A 20,073-nucleotide genomic window follows, 5' to 3' on the forward strand; every position below is an offset into this window, starting at 1 on the left:
GGGTAGAAGTATGGAGCCCCAAATTCACTAGGAGTAGGAGCTTGGAGCAAAGGAGGATTAGGAGGATTAGGAAGTAGTGGAGGTGGAATGATAGGGTGGGTGGGTGGTTCAGATGCCTTCACAGGGGCTGAAGCTAGGGGTACTGGCCCTGAAGTGGTCGGTGCAGCTTTGTTGATTGTAGCCACCAGTGGCTCCCCAATTGGATACTCCGGCAGAAGCTTCCTCAACCCCTTAAGATACCTGCACTCGGAGGCATCATGTCCGTGAATTTCACAAAATGTGCAAAAGGAGGTTGGGGTGGGTACCTTACGCTTCGATGGACATTCCCAGTAGCCATGGCCAGAACCCTTGCAGTCCGTGCACCAGAGACCACTTCTTATCTGAGCTTCAAAGGGTGACGGTCCATCCACTTTTGTTCTGTCTTTCAGACCTTCTTTGATTTCTTCTAATTCCTTCTTGAGTTGCTGCCATGCCTGTGAGCCCTCTTCTCTCGGAAGTTGGGCGGTCTGAGCGGGTGTTGAGGCGAAACTTAACTGGGACCGTTCCATCTTCACCGCTTCCCTCAGAAATTCTTGTAGTGAGGCATGCTCAGGAAGTTTGTCAACCAGCCTTATAGCAATAGTGGAGGGTAAAGCCTTCAAAAACCACCCCTTCATGACGGCGTCATTGGGTGGCACCGACATCTTTGCCGCCAAGACCCTCATCCTTGTGTACATCTCAGAGATGCTCTCTCCAGGCTTCATGGTGTCAGTGGATAACTCTTGGACAATCATGTGTTCGAATTTTTCCAACTTGAAAGTGCGTAAGAATTCCTCCCTTAGGTCTGTCCACGTCTGGAAGTGGTCCGGGGGAAATTGACTGTACCATACATCCGCAGCATCCTCCAATGACGAGGGAAAGATGTGAAGGAACGCATGCTCATTCTCCACACCTTTAGCTCTACATGCTGTGAGGAACTTCCTCACATGAGCTTCCGCATCTTCATGGAGGTGGCCTTTGAACTTTTGAGTCTTCACGTGGACCTTGTTGAGTAGCTCGAGAAGTCTCGCTCTGTCTGGAGGACTGAGAACGGCCGTCCCCACCCGAGAGGTTGGAGAGGGGGCCATCCCCACCCGAGAGGTTGGAGAGGATGCAAGAGTTGGAGGGAGTCCCGATGGGGCTGTAATGAGTGTTGGTGCTCCCGAGGAGGAGACCACCCCGACAACCCCTCCTGTGGAGGACCACAATGGAGAAGTCACTACTGATGTAGTCATAGAGGAAGTGTACCAGATGGTAGGGCGTAAGTGGGGGGTCTCGGTGTTGCAGAGGGAAAGGGTGAGAACATGGAAGATGTGGGGGTGAAAGAGGATGGGAGAGCATTTGGGAAAGAGAGGGACGGAGTTGAAGTCATGGATGAGTAAGCAGAAGGGAAGGAAGAAGGTGATGGAAAAGGCAACACCGGTGTGGATGGAAAGGGAGATGAAACCATCATGGCAGGTAAAGGCATGGCCGGAGCAAAAGTACCCCCCAATGGAATAGATATAGAAGAGGGATTAGCTAGGAGCCCGGAGCTATGCGTAACAGATGAGGTAGCAGCTTGTCCACAAGAGGTTGAGGTGGGAGCAGATGGAGTCACCACTCCGGTAGAAGAGGTGCTTGATGAAGACATCGTTGCAGGAGGAGGAGAGGGGCTGCCTTGACCTTGATGAGTCCCTGAGGAGTCCTCGTCCTTAGTACCCTCTTCTTTCACCTGTTCTCCGCTTTGCACTTCTTCTTCTCCGGAGTCCGGATCTGACCACCAGGGTTCTTGTTGGTCCAAGTCAATGAGTCGATGAAGTTACTTGCTCTGGCTACTGCTCCAATGGGCTCACTTTGTGCTCGAGTTGAGGACTTCGCAAACTTTCGTCGCACGTAATGCTTCTTGTACCTAGTTTGGTCTGCCGGAAGTCTTTTCTCCACTCTCCTCAAGTACCTCCTAGTTCTCTCACTAGCTCCTTCAAGTGTTTCAGAACAACTCGGCATAAGACCTCTCTCTAGGACCCTAGATCACCACTTCACTCGTGCTACTCAACACCAGCAGTGTCCCACCGTGATCGCCATAACCTGTCTGAGGGGGGGGGGTTTCTTAACACTTCCGGAAGTATTACCGGAGGCCTAGGGCCACTGGTGCGAGAAGCGAGTAAGACGTGCCATAAGTGTCACTGTTGGTACGTAGGTGAGTGCTGTCGATGGTGTCAACTATGTGCAAGTGGTAGATGGTGTCAACTATGTGCAAGCGGTACAAGTGCTGAAGTGATGTGAGCAAGAAGAAGACCAAAGCGGAACAACATCATGAAAGCCATCCCTCGACATGAACAGCAAGGAACTTCAACCACATGACACAGATCCGTTGTACCAAGTGAAGGGAGAGGAGGGGAGGAGAACACAACGAAAAGAGATTTTAGAGTAGCGAGCAGAGATGGGAAGTAGCATAACTCATTCGAGAGCAAGATGACTGATACACTCCCCGAAGATATACACGAGGCGAGCTCTTGACTCTAGCCTCTCACTCCTTCACTCCTGCCTCCCGTCCCTGCCAGAATGTCCCTCCCCTTTCCCCTTTCCCCCTCTTCACCTTCTCCTCCTCTGCTCCACCCCCCGCTACCAATCCCCCCACCTTCTTCCTATTGGTTGCCTTCTTGCACCCTTAGCCATCCTTAGCCATTCCACCGTTTGTGGGCCGCTCTGTCCTTGATGGCTTCCGCAACACTCCAGCCTGTCCTGGGTCAGTGAATCCCGTGCTCCATGTGTTCTCCTGCGCTCCTGACACTAGTTGGTTGAGAGGGTTGGTGCACCACCTATGCCTCTTAACTGATGGACTGCTTTCCATGTGCACCAACAGGTGTATCCCGCGTACCATTGCGCCAATACTTCCCTATGATTGACTTTGACCATGGTGAGTCGAGGTTGAGGTTTGGCACTCTTCAGTCATGTATTGCTTCCGTCATGTCCATGTCAAGTCCATGTCATGTCCAAGTCATGTCCATGTCAAGTCATGTCATGTCCAAGTCATGTCCATGTCAAGTCATGTCCATGTCAAGTCCAAGATGTGAACACATGTGAACACGCTGCGACTAGGTATGACCAAGGTCTAACAACTTGGCATGTTGCTGAGGTGACCATGACGTGACCCAAGTGTGACTCTTGGTGGGTCGCCATAAACTTTGAGTACAACAAAAGCTAAGATCAATTCTCTATTGATTGTAAATCATGAAAGTGTTCTCAAGGACTGTCCCCTCAGGCCTACCAGCCTTGTTGGGGCTCACATACAGAGAGCCATCAACATATCACAACTCAAAACCATGCACTACAACTAATATATCGATACACCTTCTCAAAAGGCATCAGATTCTTTCTAAACCGCCTAGAAACTTGCTTTCCTACAAACATGGAGACCTCTTAAAGCCATTGGTCCACCCAAGAGAACCTTTTAGGCTTGTGACATCTGTCATGCCACCTCTGACTAACCTATCAATGCAAACCACCTACTCTACCTAATAGGAATCTGCCAACTCATAATTCATGAACCTTAATCTAACCCGGCTCACTAGAGCTCTTCATTGGGAGAATTTTCAGTTTTTTGTTGATTTACAAAAATCATTTTGGAAGAGGCTCTGGAAATCCCTCCGGAATAGAAAAGTCACTCTTTCCTTTGGCTTTCATTCATGGAGGTATTGCATTGAACCAATGGAGGTCTATGTTTGGGGCTGATTCCACATGTGTTTGCTGCCTTTCTGCTGAGGAGTCTATTCAGCATTGCTTATGGGACCGCATATAGGCGAGGATCATCTGGAAGGATTGCTAGATTATTGAGCACTTTTATGCACCCTGCTTTTTTCATGACATGGTGCTCAATAGCTTGGCTCTCTCTTTCCAGGCCTCAGGTCTTTTATGAGATACATGATCTTCTTGGGATCGTTTGGTTCGATGAAAAAGTTGAGTCATGCTCTCTAGATGCCGTTGTTGGCCTTCCTTATAGACTTGTGCATGCCTCTATGGAGACCTTATGGGAGATTTTGGTGCGTATATCAGCATGGCATATTTGGAGATCTAGATGAAAAGAGGCTTCGGAAGGTTCAGAGGTCCATCATGCACATACATTGGATAGACACAATACACACTTTAGTGGCCCTTTGGGGGAGCATGTAAAGGTCCTCACAGGCAGCCTCTACTAGGATGAGTGTCTTCAGGGAGTGCAGTGGATCCCCATTCTTCTCAGAGTCCCCCACAGGGTTGTGGAACTTTCAGCCTCAAGCTTGGATTTTTCCTAGCTCCTGTACAGGAGTTTGATTTGGCCCTTTTAGGATATTTGTTTTTTCATGCCTCGCATGATTTACTTCTCTGTTGAGCTCTTCTCTCGGACTTCTTTATACTAAATAGAAGTCTTTCATTGGGAAACAAAGTATTGGATTGAAATAAGTGCAGTAAGGGCTCACGAGTGCCTTTCTTCCTCTCTTGATTGTTGGGAGGGGGCTGAGCTGAAGAACTTCAGTGGCAACCTTTGGGGAGTCGAAATCTACCTAGAGGAAAACCCAAGTAACTTGATATTCCTGAGATGGAGCACCTAGCCCAAAGAAAACATTGTGAGTTCCTTACGACTTGCCTCTCTATCCATATTGTCAAACAGCCATACTGTCTTCCACCACATAGCTTGCGCTTCAAGCCTCTTTACCGCCATTGAACTTGGCATGCTCTCCTAGATGCCTTTATATTGTCCCTGAGGCTGCATCTCATTTTGAGCTACAATGTCTTTCAATGTGTAAGGGCACTGCCAAGGATTACTTGTGCACTCCAGCAGAGACTACAATGCCTTCTAATGTGTAAGGGCAATGCCAGGGAGTACTTGTGCACTCCAGCAGGGAATTGCACCGAATTCCTTCCACAAATCTTCTTGGGAATTCAGCTGCAGGTCGTCTTCCACCCTAACATGTTTGTTGACACCTTAACACCAGTTCGATCACCATCGTCAATCAACTTGCAGATACACATTTGCTTTTTCATTGATTGCTTGTCAACCAATTTGTAGATGCACATGCACTTCATTGCTATGATGCTTCTGCCATTGGCACTTATAGTGCACACAGCTTTATTGACTTCGATGTACCCAATCTTGTAAACTCTAGTCTACTATTGCTTGGAGGCATTTTGTCAGGTGTAGGTCAGGCATCGTCATCAACCCAAGTAAGTCCTACATCATTGACAATTTCCATCGATAATCTATTACTGACAATCTCCATGGACAATCTATTACTGAGTTTGCACATCGTCATCAATGTAATCGTCAGAGTTGCTATTTTCTTTCCATCAGCAGCACATGCCCTTTGTTGCTACTACACTTCTGCAGTAGATTTTTGCCTCCCCTTAAGATGCACATATTGGTTATAATACAATTCTTGCTTTCTCATGCCTTTCTTTAAATACTGAGACATAACACATGTCACTTATTTTAGGAAAAAACAATTGAATCAGTGTTCACTTAGGCATTTCCATTTCAAGTAATGCATCTTTGCCATTATGAGATTATATGATCATTTATGTTTCATTTTTTCATGGACTTTTAATTCTTTTGCTTTAGTCTAAGCTATCTTGTAAAGATGAGATGTTCTAATTTTACAGCATATATGGTTCAAGAAAACAAATCCATTGTTTATGGAGATGGACTGAAGAGCTCAGTTGCTGGTGTGTTATCAAGTTTCTTTGTTCAGCTTAAAGATATGTATGGACAGAATGTTAATGGAGATAATGGAACAGTCTCTGCACTTATAAATTTTGGAGGAGATGATGAGATGAGAATAATGGGGAATATGGTTCAAAGCAAAACTGGTTTATTCAAGATAAGTTATGTTCCCAAAAGATCTGGACAGAGCAAAGTTCTTGTGTTGTGCTGTAATACTGCATTGAATCTTGGTAAACCATTCAAGAAAATGGTATATGCAGGTATATTTTCTTCGTCATTTTTAAACCCTTGCCAACCGCTTTGCTAGTCAATACATGCCAGTCATTTCATTTTCCTTGTTTCCATAATAAAACTTGTACCTTGAGCTGCTCCTCTCCCCGTGAGCTCTGCTGCCCCCCCCCCCTCTCTCGCCTCTCTCAGCCAGCCCCATCTCCCTCTCCTTCACCCTCGCTGCCCCCCCTCTCCCTCCCCTCGCCAGCCCCCTCTCCCTCTCTCCCTCTCTCCTCCTCTCCCCCTCTCCTCGCCAGCCCCCTCTCCCTCCTCCCTCACCCTCCCGCTCCCCTTCCTCCTCCCCGCCCTCCCTCACAGATGGTTTGTGAGACTAGGGTTTCACATCGATAGGATACCTCCTTTTCAGTACAGTTTAGATGCCGATCGGGCCACACACCAACCAGGTCATTCGAGAGGATCTCCTGCAGCTACACACCTTTAGGACCTGGTTGGAGAGCCGAGGGAGCTTCCAGTGAAGCTGAGTTTCTACAGAGATTACTGTCTTCGTATTTCCGAGGAGAAATTCATCACACCACCGGGGTACACTGAGCTTCATATGCCTCACTCACTACGGATCTCCATCGGACAGTTTCGGGTATCATCACACCGCTTCTGCATAATGAGCGGCAGAGTAGAGGGGATCCCTAGGGAGCATCGCATATGCATATTGTGCGACTGTCAAGAGGTTGAGTCAGAGGAGCATTTTATCTTCAGGTGCCCAGTGTACTACAAGATGCGAGGTCACTACCACTGTCTCTTTAGAGACGGGGCTCTGGGCTCCTTTCCAAATCCCTCGCCTACCCAGATTAGAGATGCCTCACGGCCTTCATTCACGAGGGGCTCCGACACAGAGAGTACTTACTCAGGCGACGGGGCTTGGCCACACCATCAGACACCTCTCAAAGCAGGATCACAGAGTTCTTCCCATCGAGTGACATTGATCGTTCAATCTCTAGCCGCAGACGTGCTAGAGACCTCGACCCGACGACCACAGCACGACACACGAGACATCGAGGGGACATACAGATCACTTTGGGAGACCTCCCGTCGTTGTTTAGACCCGGGATACGTCCCATGGGAGTCACGGTGGCTCTGGTCTTGCATCAAGCCTCCTCCAGGAGACCGAGACGCACCGGACCTGTTGACGGACGCCAGCATCCCATCACCGGCTATGCACCAGCCAGGGCAACATGACATACGGACGATTCCGTTCCACTCTTGTCTTTTTTCTTCTCATTGTCATACCCAGATCTATTTGATTATGTATGATCAGACTTAGGATTCAGCATGGGTGATGATGCTCGTTTTAGTAGCTCCACCCTCACTGTGATTTGTATCACGTTTTCTTTCAGTCTCATAGACTCATCGGTCTTCCAAAGACTCTAATAAAATTTCTTTCTTTCTTTCTTTCTTCTCCACCCGCCAGCCCCCGCGTCCCCTCCACCCCCGCCCCTTCCCTCCTCCTCCCCCCCCACCCCCTCCCCCTCCGCCAGCCCCTCTCCCTCCTCGCTGCCAACCCCCTCTCCCCCCTCCCTCACTCTCCCGCTCCCCTTCCTCCTCCCCGCCCTCCCTCTCCTCCACCCGTCAGCCCCCCCGCCCCCCCCCTCCACCCCCGCCCCCTCCCTCCTCCTCCCCCGTCCACCCTCTCCCCCTCCGCCAGCCCCCTCTCCCTCCTCGCCAACCCCCTCTCCCTCCTCCCTCAACCTCCCGCTCCCCTTCCTCCTCTCCGCCCTCCCTCTCCTCTACCCACAAGCCCCCTTGCCCCCCTCCTCCACCCCCGCCCCCTCCCTCCTCCCCTGCCCACCCTCTCCCCCTTGCCCGCTCTCCCACCCTCCCCCTCCCCCGTGCCCCGCCCCTCCTTTCCTCCCCCCAGCCCACCCTCTCCCTCCCAGCCAATCCCCTCCTCCCTCCCCCCCCCCCCTCCCTAAACCGCAGCTCCCCTCTGTCTCCCCCCGCCTCCTCTCCCCTACCCGCTCCTCCCCCCCCTCCCCCACTGCTGCCTCCCCGCCTCCTCTCCTTCTCTTCTCCTCTCTCCTATCCTCTCCTGTTCTCCTTCCTCCAGTGCCTGTGTTCTAGGGCGCCCTGGGCAGTAGTTTCACAGACGGAACTTTTTCAATGTTTGAATCGGCCTTTTCACATTGATTGGCGAATGGATCCCCACTTAGCCAATCTTCGTCCACTTCCACCGGCCGCGAAAACCGTCATTTTTTCAAAAGACGAGTTGCAGCAGCTCAAGAAAGATGTGGAACTAGAGGGCTCCACATCACTTTTCACCTGCATCTTTGGGTCACACCCTTCTAGATGACAAGCTAGAGACTGGATGCTAGCGGCGTTACCAGGAGATCTTGTCCCACACCTCAGAGATATTCGACTTTTGGGATGTGGATTCTTCCAAGTGGTTTTCGACTCCCACGAGTCCACAGCCCTTGTTCTCAAAGCTAATCCTTTGGCTTTGGGTTCGAGGAGGATTTTTCTTTTGCCCTACACCTTGGGCTTCGATCCGATCGAGGAGGACAGTCAGGTCACTTCACTGTTCATTAGATTTCCTGGTCTTCCTCAGGTCCACCATCGACTTCTTGCTACTATCGGAGCCACATTCGGAGTGGTCACTGAGATCTCCCCCCTTCCTGGCATGCCTTCTTCCTCGGCAGAGGCAGTCAGAGCGGACGGGGTGACTTAAGTTAGGGTCATTGTCTTTGACCCTAATATCTCAGATGACCACATCATGCTTCAGTGCCCAGATAGCTCTCTCTTTCGACTTTTCTCAGGGATTGGAGAGACTCTCCATTGTGCTGAGACTTCTACAGCGTTGAGTTTCCATTTTCAGTCTCATCATTGGTTTCCTTCTACCTCATTCTTCTGAGGTGTTTTCATTACATGCTTAGCATGTTGTATTTCCGCATAGAGCTTGCTCTAGCGAGTTTCTTTCTTACTTAATAGAAGTCTCTTTTTTGCAAAAAAAAAAAAAAACCTTATACCTTGGATTAGAGAGCACGGCGGAGTTGAGATGAGGTGCATCTCCCTCCCGATTACACCTCCCCCCTGCCCCTCCTACTACCCACCTCTCTCCCCTCCCCCTCCTTCCGTACTGTTGCCTCCCCCCCACTACTACCCCTCCACCTCTCCTCTGCTATCTCGTTCCGTTCTGCCCCTTTCCATCTGCCTTCCCTCTACTGTCTCCTCCCCTTCTACCCCTCCCTTTGCACCTGGATCCCTGCATGGTCGCCCATATGGCCATCAGAGTGTGTACTGTATCTGTCCAAGTACTGGCCAAGATCCGAGAAGGGTAAACCTGAGAACCCTCCATAGCCTCAGTGCATCCGGCTCTCCAAATGTGCCATGCTGCAATGCTAGCTAAAACTTCCCATGGAGAGTCAACCGAGGAATGAGCAGCCCTGGAGAGAGTGGCCAGAACATCCTCTAAAGAGCATGATTCCACAAGGTGTTGTCGGATGTGTAGAGCCCAAGACGACGAATCATGTCTCTCAAATAAAACTTGGGGCCCTAAAAGAGTGAGCCAAGCCATTGATCCCCAGGTCATATAGAAGGGGAGGCGAACAAAAGTGTTAAAAAGTCTTGCAATCCCCTTCCATATGATTCTCGCCTGTCTGCAATCCCAAAGGCAGTGCTGTACTATCTCCGAAGCAGAAAGGCAACGAGGGCAAGTAGGGTCAGCCCCGATTTTGGATCTCCAATGGTTCACTGCTATCCCACCATGAATAGAAAGCCAAAGGAAGAGAGTGATTTTTCTATCCTGGTGGGATTTCTAGAGCCTCTGCCAAAAAAATTTCTACAAGTCCGCAGAAATCTGATAATTCTCCCAATGAGGAGCTCTGGTGGGCCTCCAACCCCTACAGCTGAGCTGGAATTCCCTAGCATTACTGACTATGTCACGAAAGAAGGGGATGCCCTTCTCTCTGTGCCCTTTATCTATCCACTCCCATTCTCTAGGGTCCCACTGTAAAAACTTAATTGGGACACTTCCATAGAGCCACAGCCTCCATGAGCCCAGGGCAATGAGTAGCGGGTCAGGATCCAAGAACCACAGTGAAAGAGAGCCATGCTCCATGAAGCCCACCATCCTGACTGGCTGAAACGGTACCTCCAACAATATATCGTCTGTGGATTTGGACAGCCTGCCTCCGGAAGAAACATCAAAGACTAGCGCATCCTCATGTGTGTTACGTAAAGCAATCACTTGCAAAGGAATGCCCGATCTGAAAAATGTCCCTATTTAGATGGAACAAGTAATAGGCATGTCATCTGTGTCCACCCAATCCAAGGGCAAGTTTTCATCAATCTGTTGAACTCTCCCTGCACTCCCTCTGAGGTTCTGAACCACCTGGGCCTGTCGGTCTGTAGGAAGCCTCCCGAAAGCTTTCCATGTTCCCACACTAGATGCAGGGTCCCTCTCCCATCTGGGCTACTGCATGTAAAGAGAAGCTCCAAGTGGTCTGCCATGCTCATCCAAAATAGTGTTGTTCCACATGATAGGCTGCCTTTTCAATCTCTTCACCGGTGGACGGGGGAATCCTATGAAGAGTACTCCTGAAGCTGGCCCATGCTTTCAGGATAGCAACCATAAGAGGGGAAGAAGGAGATCTGAGGTGGGCTGTGGTGAAAACCCATCTAGTATTGTGTAACCAATCATCTCCTGAAGTGGGTGTGCGAAACTGTAGGTATTGTGTATCCAATCATCTCCTGAAGTGGGTGTGCGAAACTGTATGCATCTGATAAAAAAGTCCTTCCAAGGCTCTTGCCCTGGCATAAGTCCTTTCACAACGACCTTGCAAATTAAGGCTCTACACTGTAGATCCAGGTCAATGATATTCAAACCCCCTTCTCTTGTAGGAAGAATCAAGGTCTCCCAAGCCACCCTGGCTATAACATCAGTTGTGCCATCAGGGTTTCGTACGGGCCTCTTAAGCCGAGTCCTCTTGAGCTGAGTGATACAATCCCTAGAGTGGCACCAACAAGAGCATACAAACCATGCTGTGGCTAGAAGAACTTGGTTAACCATCACCACTCTGGATGCCAAGTCAAGTTTGGCTGAGCTCCAGAAAAGGAGCTTTCTTTTGATGCTCTCCAATACCGGAGCAAAGTGTTGTGAAGGAGAGATGCCCACCCCAACCTGGCAGCCCAAATATTTGACGGAGACACCCCTCTGCACCCAAGTGAAAGCAATATCATTTTCCCAATCCGGGGTGTCATCATCGCAAATGCAAAAACCATTGGATTTATGCCAATTAATGTGTGCACCTACAGCTGTGCAAAATAAATCCAAGGCTGTCCGGAAGGAAAGGAGTGTCCTGGGGGAGGCATCCAAAAAAACAGCCGTGTCATCTGCCAACTCACTATCGAGGAGCTCTTCTTCCTGACGGAGAGGAAGCCTCGCCCATAAATATCAGCTTGAGATCTAAGGTAGATACTCATAGCTTCTGCCACAAACAAAAAAAGAAAAGGGGGAAGAGGACATCCCTGGCGAACTGATCTACCGATCTGAAATCTGTCCCCTCTTACCCCGCCAATAAGCACCTGGCTATGGGCTGATCTATAGAAAGAGGATACTCCTCTAATCCATGCATCTGAAAAACCAAAACGAGAGAGAGTACCCTCGAAAAAATCCCAGCCTACTGTGTCGTAATCTTTCTCAAAGTCCAGGAGTAGAATGGCCAACCTTTGGCATCTGTGCATGGCCCATTTTGAAGCCTCCCAAAATGAGAAAATATTATCGAAAATACTTCTGCCATGCACAAACCCTGTCTGTGTGTCATGAATCAAATCTGGAAGAAAAACTTGTAGTCGCAGACTGATGGCTTTCGCCAGAATCTTGTAAAAAGTGCCCAATAGAGTGATGGGTCTCCATTGTGACACTAGATTCCTATTACCCCCCTTTGGGATGAGATGAATGAGACCATCTGTAAGTGAGTTAGGCATCTCACTAGAGGCCCACACGCCCTACGGGGCTGATGTAATGTGATCACGAATCTGCTCCCAAAAAGTAATAAAAAAAGAAGCCGTAAGTCCATCTGAACCTGGGCACTTGCCCTTGTGAAGGGCAAGTAATGCAGTCTTGAATTCTGCATTGGTAAAAGGTGCATCAAGAGAAACATACATCTCATCACTGCCAAATAACCTCTCTGGCATCATCTATGGCCTGTGTGCTCAGATCTATAGTAAAAAGGGATGCAAAAAAATCTGAAGCTACCCGCATGACGGCATCAGGATTTGACTGTAACACCCCGTCTAAGTCAACAAGCTGTGAGACACTATCTCTATTATGTCTGGGCCCGGTGGCATCTGAATCCAAAAGGATTCTCGTGCATGAAAGGCATACTCTGCTCTCTGATGCAACAATATCTGTATATGAGCCCTTGATGCTGCAGCAAGGTGCTCTTGAATCCAAGCATCTGTGGGCCTCTTCCGCTGTTTCCTCTGAAGGGACGCTAACTGCTGGCGTATACCAATCTCACGTCTGAGAATCTCACATTGTGTGGATAAAAATGAAAAAAATGTTTTTCACTTGTTGTATGCTGATGAGTAGGTGCATAGCTAGGTACATAGCTAGTTGGTGGTGGCTTTGAGCTATGGACAGCCTCATGAAGGACTCCACACTGATGATATTTTTTCTTGAGATGGTAGATACTTCTACGGGGACTCTTGGGATATGATGAAAAGCAGGTGGATGCACTCCAGAGCAATGTACCCATGTGTGACGGGGTTAGTGGTTGAATACCAAATGTAAAGTTTTTTGTGTTTTTTTATGTGTGGTAAATGTGTGGACATGCATCAAAATACCTTGTTGAAGGATGGTTGTGTGTTAGTGAGATGTGATCCCAATTGTGTAAGCAAGGGTATTGGTGCAATGCTTTTGAGGCAAGGTGGAAGAGGGGTAAAAAGACATGCATGACGTGGATAATTTAAAGGAAGGAAGGCCATGCATGCTATGTAGAGAAGGGAAGGAGGCTTCTTGTCGAGGAGCTGGGAGGAAGACAGAGATGACAACTTGCAGGAGACTTCGAGAGAGGATCGTGGGCTCACAGAGAAGAAGTAGGTGAACGAAGGGAGAGGGGAGAGGCCTTTGGTTGGGGGGCGCACGTAACGGCAAGGGGGGATCTCAGCAGAGGGGAGGATGGAGAGAGGAGAACAGGGAGTTGCAGAGTCATCATGTTTGAGGAGGGAGCTTCTGAGATAGAGAACAAGGGATCGCGCTAGTGAGTGGAGGGGAACCAAAAGCGGGGGAGCTCATGGAGGGATACTGGGCTGAGAAACACGACTAGGCGGAAGGGAGGCCCAAGAGGAAGGATTGCGAATTGCAGGTGTATATGAGATGGGTGAGGACGACGGAGTTGTTGCCTTGGGTGGCTGGAGAGTGGAGCGCGCATCGCCGACTGCAGCTGGAGGGTAGATATGATGGAGCGCAGGGAGGACAATGGGCGATAAGAGACCAGGGATCTCTGAGAAGGAAGGAGTCAAGGGATGGATGGTTGCTTGTCCGAGAGCTGGGGGTCGCTAAGAGGTGCACCATCAGTAGGAGAAGCAAGGAGTATCTTGAGCAATAGGAGGCTCTGTTGGAGAAGTCGGTGGCGGCTGGGAGCCAAAGGACCTCGGAAATGGTAAGGAGGAGGAGAGCCATAAGCGGGGGTGATACGTGAGCTCAGGGACAGGGAACTTCGGGTGGTGTGTGGATCTTGATTGCGGGTGGAAGCACCTTGGAAGAGATGGGAGCTTCGTGAGCTCTAAGAACAAGGGATTGTGACTGCTTGCTAGGGGGACGTGGGCTTGCAGGAGAACTACGAAGAGAGCTCTTGAGAGGCGACTTTTGTACATGGACCAGAGGTGACGGGAGCACTGAAGCAAGAGTATAAGCTACGGGCTGTTGGTGGTGATACTTCTCTACAGGATAGGCAGGTGATGGCGAGTCCGTTAGCACGGTTGTAGAAGGCTGGAGGACCATGGCTCTGGATGCTTTGTGAGAGGAGTGAAGCAGTGCAAGCTAGTTGAACATCATGCACACACTAGGAGGATGATGACGAGCAGTAATGAGCTGGTCAAAGCATACAATATGGATGTGGATTGTTGCCTTTATAGGGCACTTTTGGATATGGGCATTTCTACTGAACTAAGCTTGGAGAAGCTGTGAAGGATTATCATAGTGCGAAGAGGGATGGCAAGCTATGATACGGAAGCTTAGCACATCACAAACTTCCATGAATCCCTCTGGAAGCTTGTGGGTGGTAGATAGTATTGCCAATAGGTTGTTGGTAATTCAGTGGATAAATGTGAAGGCAGGAAAGAAGATGAAATACTGGCTGTGATGAACTCAAGGATAGCAAGCTATTGTAGGAGAGCTTGGTTCACTTTTGACTCAAAGAATTTTGATGAGAATTTTGATGAGAGCTCATAGATAGCAAATGGCTTGTATATGAGATGGGTGAAGGCCTTAAGTGGTTGTGCATAGTGAATAATTGTAGTTGTGGAGTGCACTTGCAAAAATGAATTCATGTTTCATGTGTCCTTTGTGTGTTTTCTAAGTTTGAGCTCAGTTAGTAGAAGAGCTTGTGTTGAGCTGTGTAGTCCACTGGGTCTTTCCGAGGTTGTTAGGCTTCCGGAGGAAATGTGGCCAGTGTATGAATTGAATATAAAGAGACAAAGATGTTGAATGAATGATGCCTTTTACCTTCTGATAGTGCTATTCAGTTGTTTTAAATGTGGATGAGGGTGGCTGAAAAGGCGGATTAGGCTCTATTTCTTTTGTCCATCCAATGTCTCCTGGAATCAGCGACTATATGATAATAGTCACTAATTCCGGATAAGGCTGCAGCTATTTGAGATGGGTGGACAACTCCACCCTGTATGTGAGAAACCCAAATCTGTAAAATATCCTCTGTGAGGCTCTCCTCTGCATAAAAAGCATCCGGAATCGTGACACTGGCAGAGCGTCCTCTCCGATGAGGCTAAAAAATCTGCAACACCACTGGAAAATGATCTGAGGTGGTAACCCCAGTAGAAATGCATACAGATCCGCCTCTGTCAAGTCCCCAATCCGTCTACATAAAATCTGTCAATACGTGCATGGATGGGCATGTGTACTCTCCTGTTTGACCAAGAGTGCAGGAGTGACTGTGGCATAACATGAAAGGCATCATCAAACCAAGTGTCCCTGCCACTGTACTGAAAGAGAAAGGCATCCCAGGCTGCCCTCTCCAAAGAATGAATTCCACCCTGTCTGCCTCTCTTTTTGTCTGATGGCAACTCAACCATGTTGAAATCGCCACCAATGATCCCAGACTCTACAATGGGTCCCAAGATAGTAACTCCTTCCAAAAGGAGACTTGCTCCCCTCTATTGTTGGGGGCATACAGATTGAGAAGACCAATCTTACGCCCTCTAATCAAAATGATGATCCATTGAGCTCTAGAGGGGGAGATAATACCATGACCAGCAACCAAGGGTAGAATAGAAGGAGAGACCGAAATGCAAGTACCTCCCCTTGTTTCCTTGCCCCTGTCCTTTCCCTCCCCCTTTGACTCTCCCCACTGCTACCTCCCCCCTGTTTCTCCCCCTCAGCCTCTCTCCCCTTCCTGCCCCTTCCGCTCAGCCTCTCTCCCCTCCCCAACCCCTCCCATTGTGCTTCCCCTCCCCTTCTTCCCCTTCCTTCCCTCTCTTGCTGCCCCCCCCGCTCCACTCCTTTGCCTTCTTCCCTCCAACCCCCCTCTGCCTCCTCCTTCTTTCCTAGTATTCTATCTCAATTGGTCTTAACATTTTCTAAGTCAGCCTTCCATTTTCAAATGGCGAATGGCTATCCATTCAGCCAATCCTCGTCCTCTTCCACAAGATGCAAGAACATGCATATATGCTAAAGATGAGTTGCTGCAAATTCAGAAGGATGTAGACTTCAAGAGCTCCACCACCTTCTTTGTGTGCATCCATGGGTCCCATCCCTCCAGGACTTAGGCTAGGGACTGGATGCTTGCTTCCTTGCCTTTAGGCCTCACCCCTTGCCTTTCAAATTCTGTTTATTGGGGTGTAGAATTCAGGAGCTCGACCACCTTCTTTGTGCGCATCCATGGGTCCTAGGGAACTAGATGCTTGCTGCCTTGCCTTTAGGCCTCACCCCTAGCCTTTCAAATGTTGTTTATTGGGGTGAGGTTTCCTTCAAGTGGTTTTAGAGTCATGAATACAATGCTAAAGGCTGTCACCTTGGCACTTGGTTCTCACCTTTCCCTAGTGAAGGAGGACAAATGGGTCATTTCACTCTTTATCAGGTTCCTAGTTTGCCCCTCAGGTCTACCATTGACTTCTCACCACAATTGGAGATTCCTTGGGTTAGTCATAGAGATCTCCCCTCTCCTTGGTATGCTCTCTTCCACAGTGGTGGTAGAGGCTATAAGATCTGATGGGATCCCCAGAGTTAGGGTCATTGTGTATGACGCTCATTTATCTGATAACCATATTGTGCTCTAGTGGCGGATGGCTCTCTTTTTTGGCAAAGAGTTGTGGTTGCAAGAAGGCACGATCAGTGGTTGATTCACAAGATCTTTGGGCACTTTACTAGAGATTGTCCAAAGAAGAGGAAAAGACCCTAGAAGCCTTCTGGTGCGGCCCCTTCTTGACAGAGCGTTTCTTTGGCACCTCGTGCATGTCTAGCACCTGCTTCCCTTCTTTGGGTTCTGGTTAGAGTTGGAATTCCTCCACTAGTACCTTCAGATTAGGAGGCCCCTTCTCTTGTTATTGACCCTCATTCTCACTCCATTTTGGTTTTCTCCAGAGATGGCGTTCCTTATGCTCCTTCTCCCACAGATCACTAGGTTGTCTTGGCCCTCCTCCTTCCGAGCAGCCCCTTCCCTTTAGTACCATAGGTACCTCTTGGTGCCCTCCACCTTTGTTGATGTTGGTAGAGTACCCTACGCATACCTTAAACTCACCCACTTTAAGTCATGTGCAAAGAACAATGCCCATTAGATATCATTTGCATGGTCAAGGATACATTTTTTGCTTGTTTGTCACCATGTGTCATGCATCAGGGTCAAGAAACATGCAATGGTGTTCTTCTAGCCTATAACAAGCCACAGGTACCAAAGCATATATATGCGTATGCATATATACTCTATACTGTAAAGATAGTGGGAGAGAGGGAAGGAGTCTCACTTGAAGCTTTCTCACAATCACAATGGGGGAATACACACAAAGGTGGAGGCTGAAAACAGTTTTCCTCTTCTTAGTTGTGAAAGCCAAAAAGAACTCAAGTACAAAGAAATAGAAGAACCCTATATGTGGGTCTCAAACCAAACTCAACTAACTAAGGTGGCATACTAACTGAGCCACAAACTAGAGTAGATAAGGATAGCTGTCATCCAGCTATTATTCGTGGGCGGTATACCAACCGCATCTCCAGCTAACAAGTCGGTGACATAAATCCACAACAGTCACCCTGGCATATCGCGAGTGAAGCTCGATATCTCAACACTCCCCCTCGAGCTCAATCCCAAATCCTGCACACCAAGCAGGTCTCTGAACTTGCGCAGCTTCTCTGCGCCCAATGCTTTCGTTAATATGTCAGCTACCTGATCCTCTGTGCTGACATAAACTAGATCAATAAGACCTAGTAAAACCTTCTCCTGCACATAGTGATAATGCACCTCAATGTGCTTTGTTCTAGCATGAAAGACTGGGTTCTTTGCCAAGTGTATACTGCTCATGTTGTCACAATAAATGACAACCGGCCCATCTGTAGACTGATGCATATCATAGAGTAGCTTATGCAACCAAGCTACCTCACATGCAGCCATTGCTGCACCCCTGTACTCAGCCTCTGTGCTCGACAAGGCAACTGTAGGCTGTTTCTTGCTGCTCCAAGTGACTGCAGCACTCCCAAAAGAGAACACATATCCACTGGTAGATCGTCTATCAGAAATACTACCAGCCCAATCAGCATCAGTGTATCCATGCAACTGTATCCGAATCCCAGCCTCATAAAATAGTCCATACTGCAATGTGGACTTCACATACCTGAGTATGCGTCTAGCCGCATCCAAATGCAGTTTCCTTGGAGCCTGCATAAACTGACTTACCAACCCAATAGCATAGCTCAAATCTGGCCTGGTAATAGTCATGTAAATCAAACTTCCTACTATGCGTTTGTACATAGTAGGGTCTTCCAGAAGCTCACCTGCATCTGTGCTCAGCTTCACATTCTGCTCCAAAGGAACTGAAATAGGCTTACAGCCTGTCATCCCATATTTGGACAGCATGTCCAATCCATACTGCCTCTGCAAGAGCTGTATCCCACTTGGTGATCTAATCACCTCAATGCCCAAGAAATAACGCAGCTCTCCCAAATCCTTCATCTCAAACTTCTGCCTCAATAGCATTTTCACATGAAGGATATCTTCATCACTATCACCTGTGATGATCAAATCATCAACATAAATGACCAGCAGCATAATCCCTTTCTCTGTTTTTCTCACATAGAGTGAGAAATCTGCCTTCGAAATCTGAAAGCCAATAGTGACAAGATACTGTCCTATCTTGTCAGACCATGCTCTAGGTGCTTGCTTCAAGCCATACAAGGCTTTCTTCAACCTGCAAACAAACTCAGGATGAGTAGCATGAACATAACCTGCTGGCTGCTCCATAAAGACCTCTTCTTGCAAATCACCATGCAAGAAGGCATTCTTTACATCCATCTGATGTAAAGACCATCCCTTTGATGCAGCCATAGCAATGGCTGCTCTTACGGTTGCCATCCTTGCAACCGGGCTGAAAGTTTCTTCATAATCAATGCCACATGTCTGTGCATACCCCTTGACAACTAATCTTGCCTTGTATCAATTCACAGAACCATCTGCATTGTACTTGATCTTATAAACCCACTTACAGCCAATTGCATTCTTGCCTTTAGGCAAAGGCACCAATTCCCATGTAGCATTAGCATCCAAGGCATCCATTTCTTCATCCATGGCTTTCTCCCATTTTTCATTTCCCATGGCTTGCTCAAAAGAAGTGGGTTCTGGTTCCTGTATCACTTTGACCATATAGGCATAGTGAATGGTTATAAATCCATCATATTTCAGCCTATCCACAGGATACCTAACCCTGGTAGACCTGCGCAAAATAGGCTCACTTCCAGGTACTCTCAAAACATCCCTGGTCTTCCTTACTCCAGGTGTAACAACAGAAGGAATACCCAACTCATCATCAATGCTCTGTTCTGAGCCACTGGATTCACCATCCACACAAGAGTGACCTGCATTCACATCAAACATGGGCTGATCTACCTTCTCTTTTCCTTTTCGTGATACCTGTGTACCACTATCTGCATTGCTTTGAGGAGATTCTCCTGATCTCAATCTACGTGTCCATGGCGAAGTATGTGAACCACTGCTAGAGGCACTGCTAGAGGACACTGCAGGTCCACTGATATTTTGTGATTGCTGCTGTGAATTTTGTGCATCTACATCAATCATCACATTTACTGGTTTATACCAGCTGCTCATCTCATCAAAAACAACATCTCTGCTCACTGTGAACTTTCGTGTAGAAGGGTTATAGCATCTATACCCTTTTTGCTGCAGAGAATAACCAATAAAGATGCACTTCTCAGCCTTTGGATCCAACTTGGACCTCAACTCATCTGGCACATGGACATAGGCAATGCAACCAAAAATCTTCAAATGAGAAATATCTGGTTTCCTACCAGTATACATCTCCTCTGGCGTCATGCCATGTATTGTTACAGTGGGAGTCCTGTTCATTATATAGACTGCTGTAGCAAGTGCTTCAGCCCAATAATAATCTGGTAGATCTTTTTCATTTAGCATAGCCCGAGATACCTCTCCAATATGCATGTTTTTCCTTTCTGCAATTCCATTTTGCTGTGGGGTATGACTGCATGAATATTGCTGCTTTATACCATGCTCCTGCAAGAACCTTGCAAACTCATTTGAGAGGTACTCTCCCCCTCCATCTGACCTCAGGCATTTTATTTGCAGGCCTGTTTCTTTTTCAACCATAGCTTTGAAAGCTTTGAAGTGCCCAAACACTTCACTTTTCTTTTTCATAAAATACACCCACAGTTTTCTGCTGAAGTCATCAATAAATGTGAC

General features: G+C 48.1%; 1 protein-coding gene across 1 annotated transcript in view; it reads left to right on the top strand.

Annotated features, from left to right (window-relative positions):
- LOC147890762 (protein GAMETE EXPRESSED 2-like) overlaps positions 1 to 20,073 on the top strand; it is a 334,794-nt gene that overhangs the window by 78,209 nt on the left and 236,512 nt on the right. The window contains exon 8 of the mRNA XM_087389820.1: positions 5,635 to 5,955. Within this exon, the coding sequence (XP_087245946.1) occupies positions 5,635 to 5,955 (321 nt within the window). The remainder of the gene's footprint in view (positions 1 to 5,634; positions 5,956 to 20,073) is intronic.

This window comes from Dipteris shenzhenensis, chromosome 18 (assembly GCF_047967505.1).
Source record: "Dipteris shenzhenensis isolate YYH24624 ecotype China chromosome 18, Dip_SZ_1.0, whole genome shotgun sequence".
NCBI classification, from domain to species: Eukaryota; Viridiplantae; Streptophyta; class Polypodiopsida; order Gleicheniales; family Dipteridaceae; genus Dipteris; species Dipteris shenzhenensis.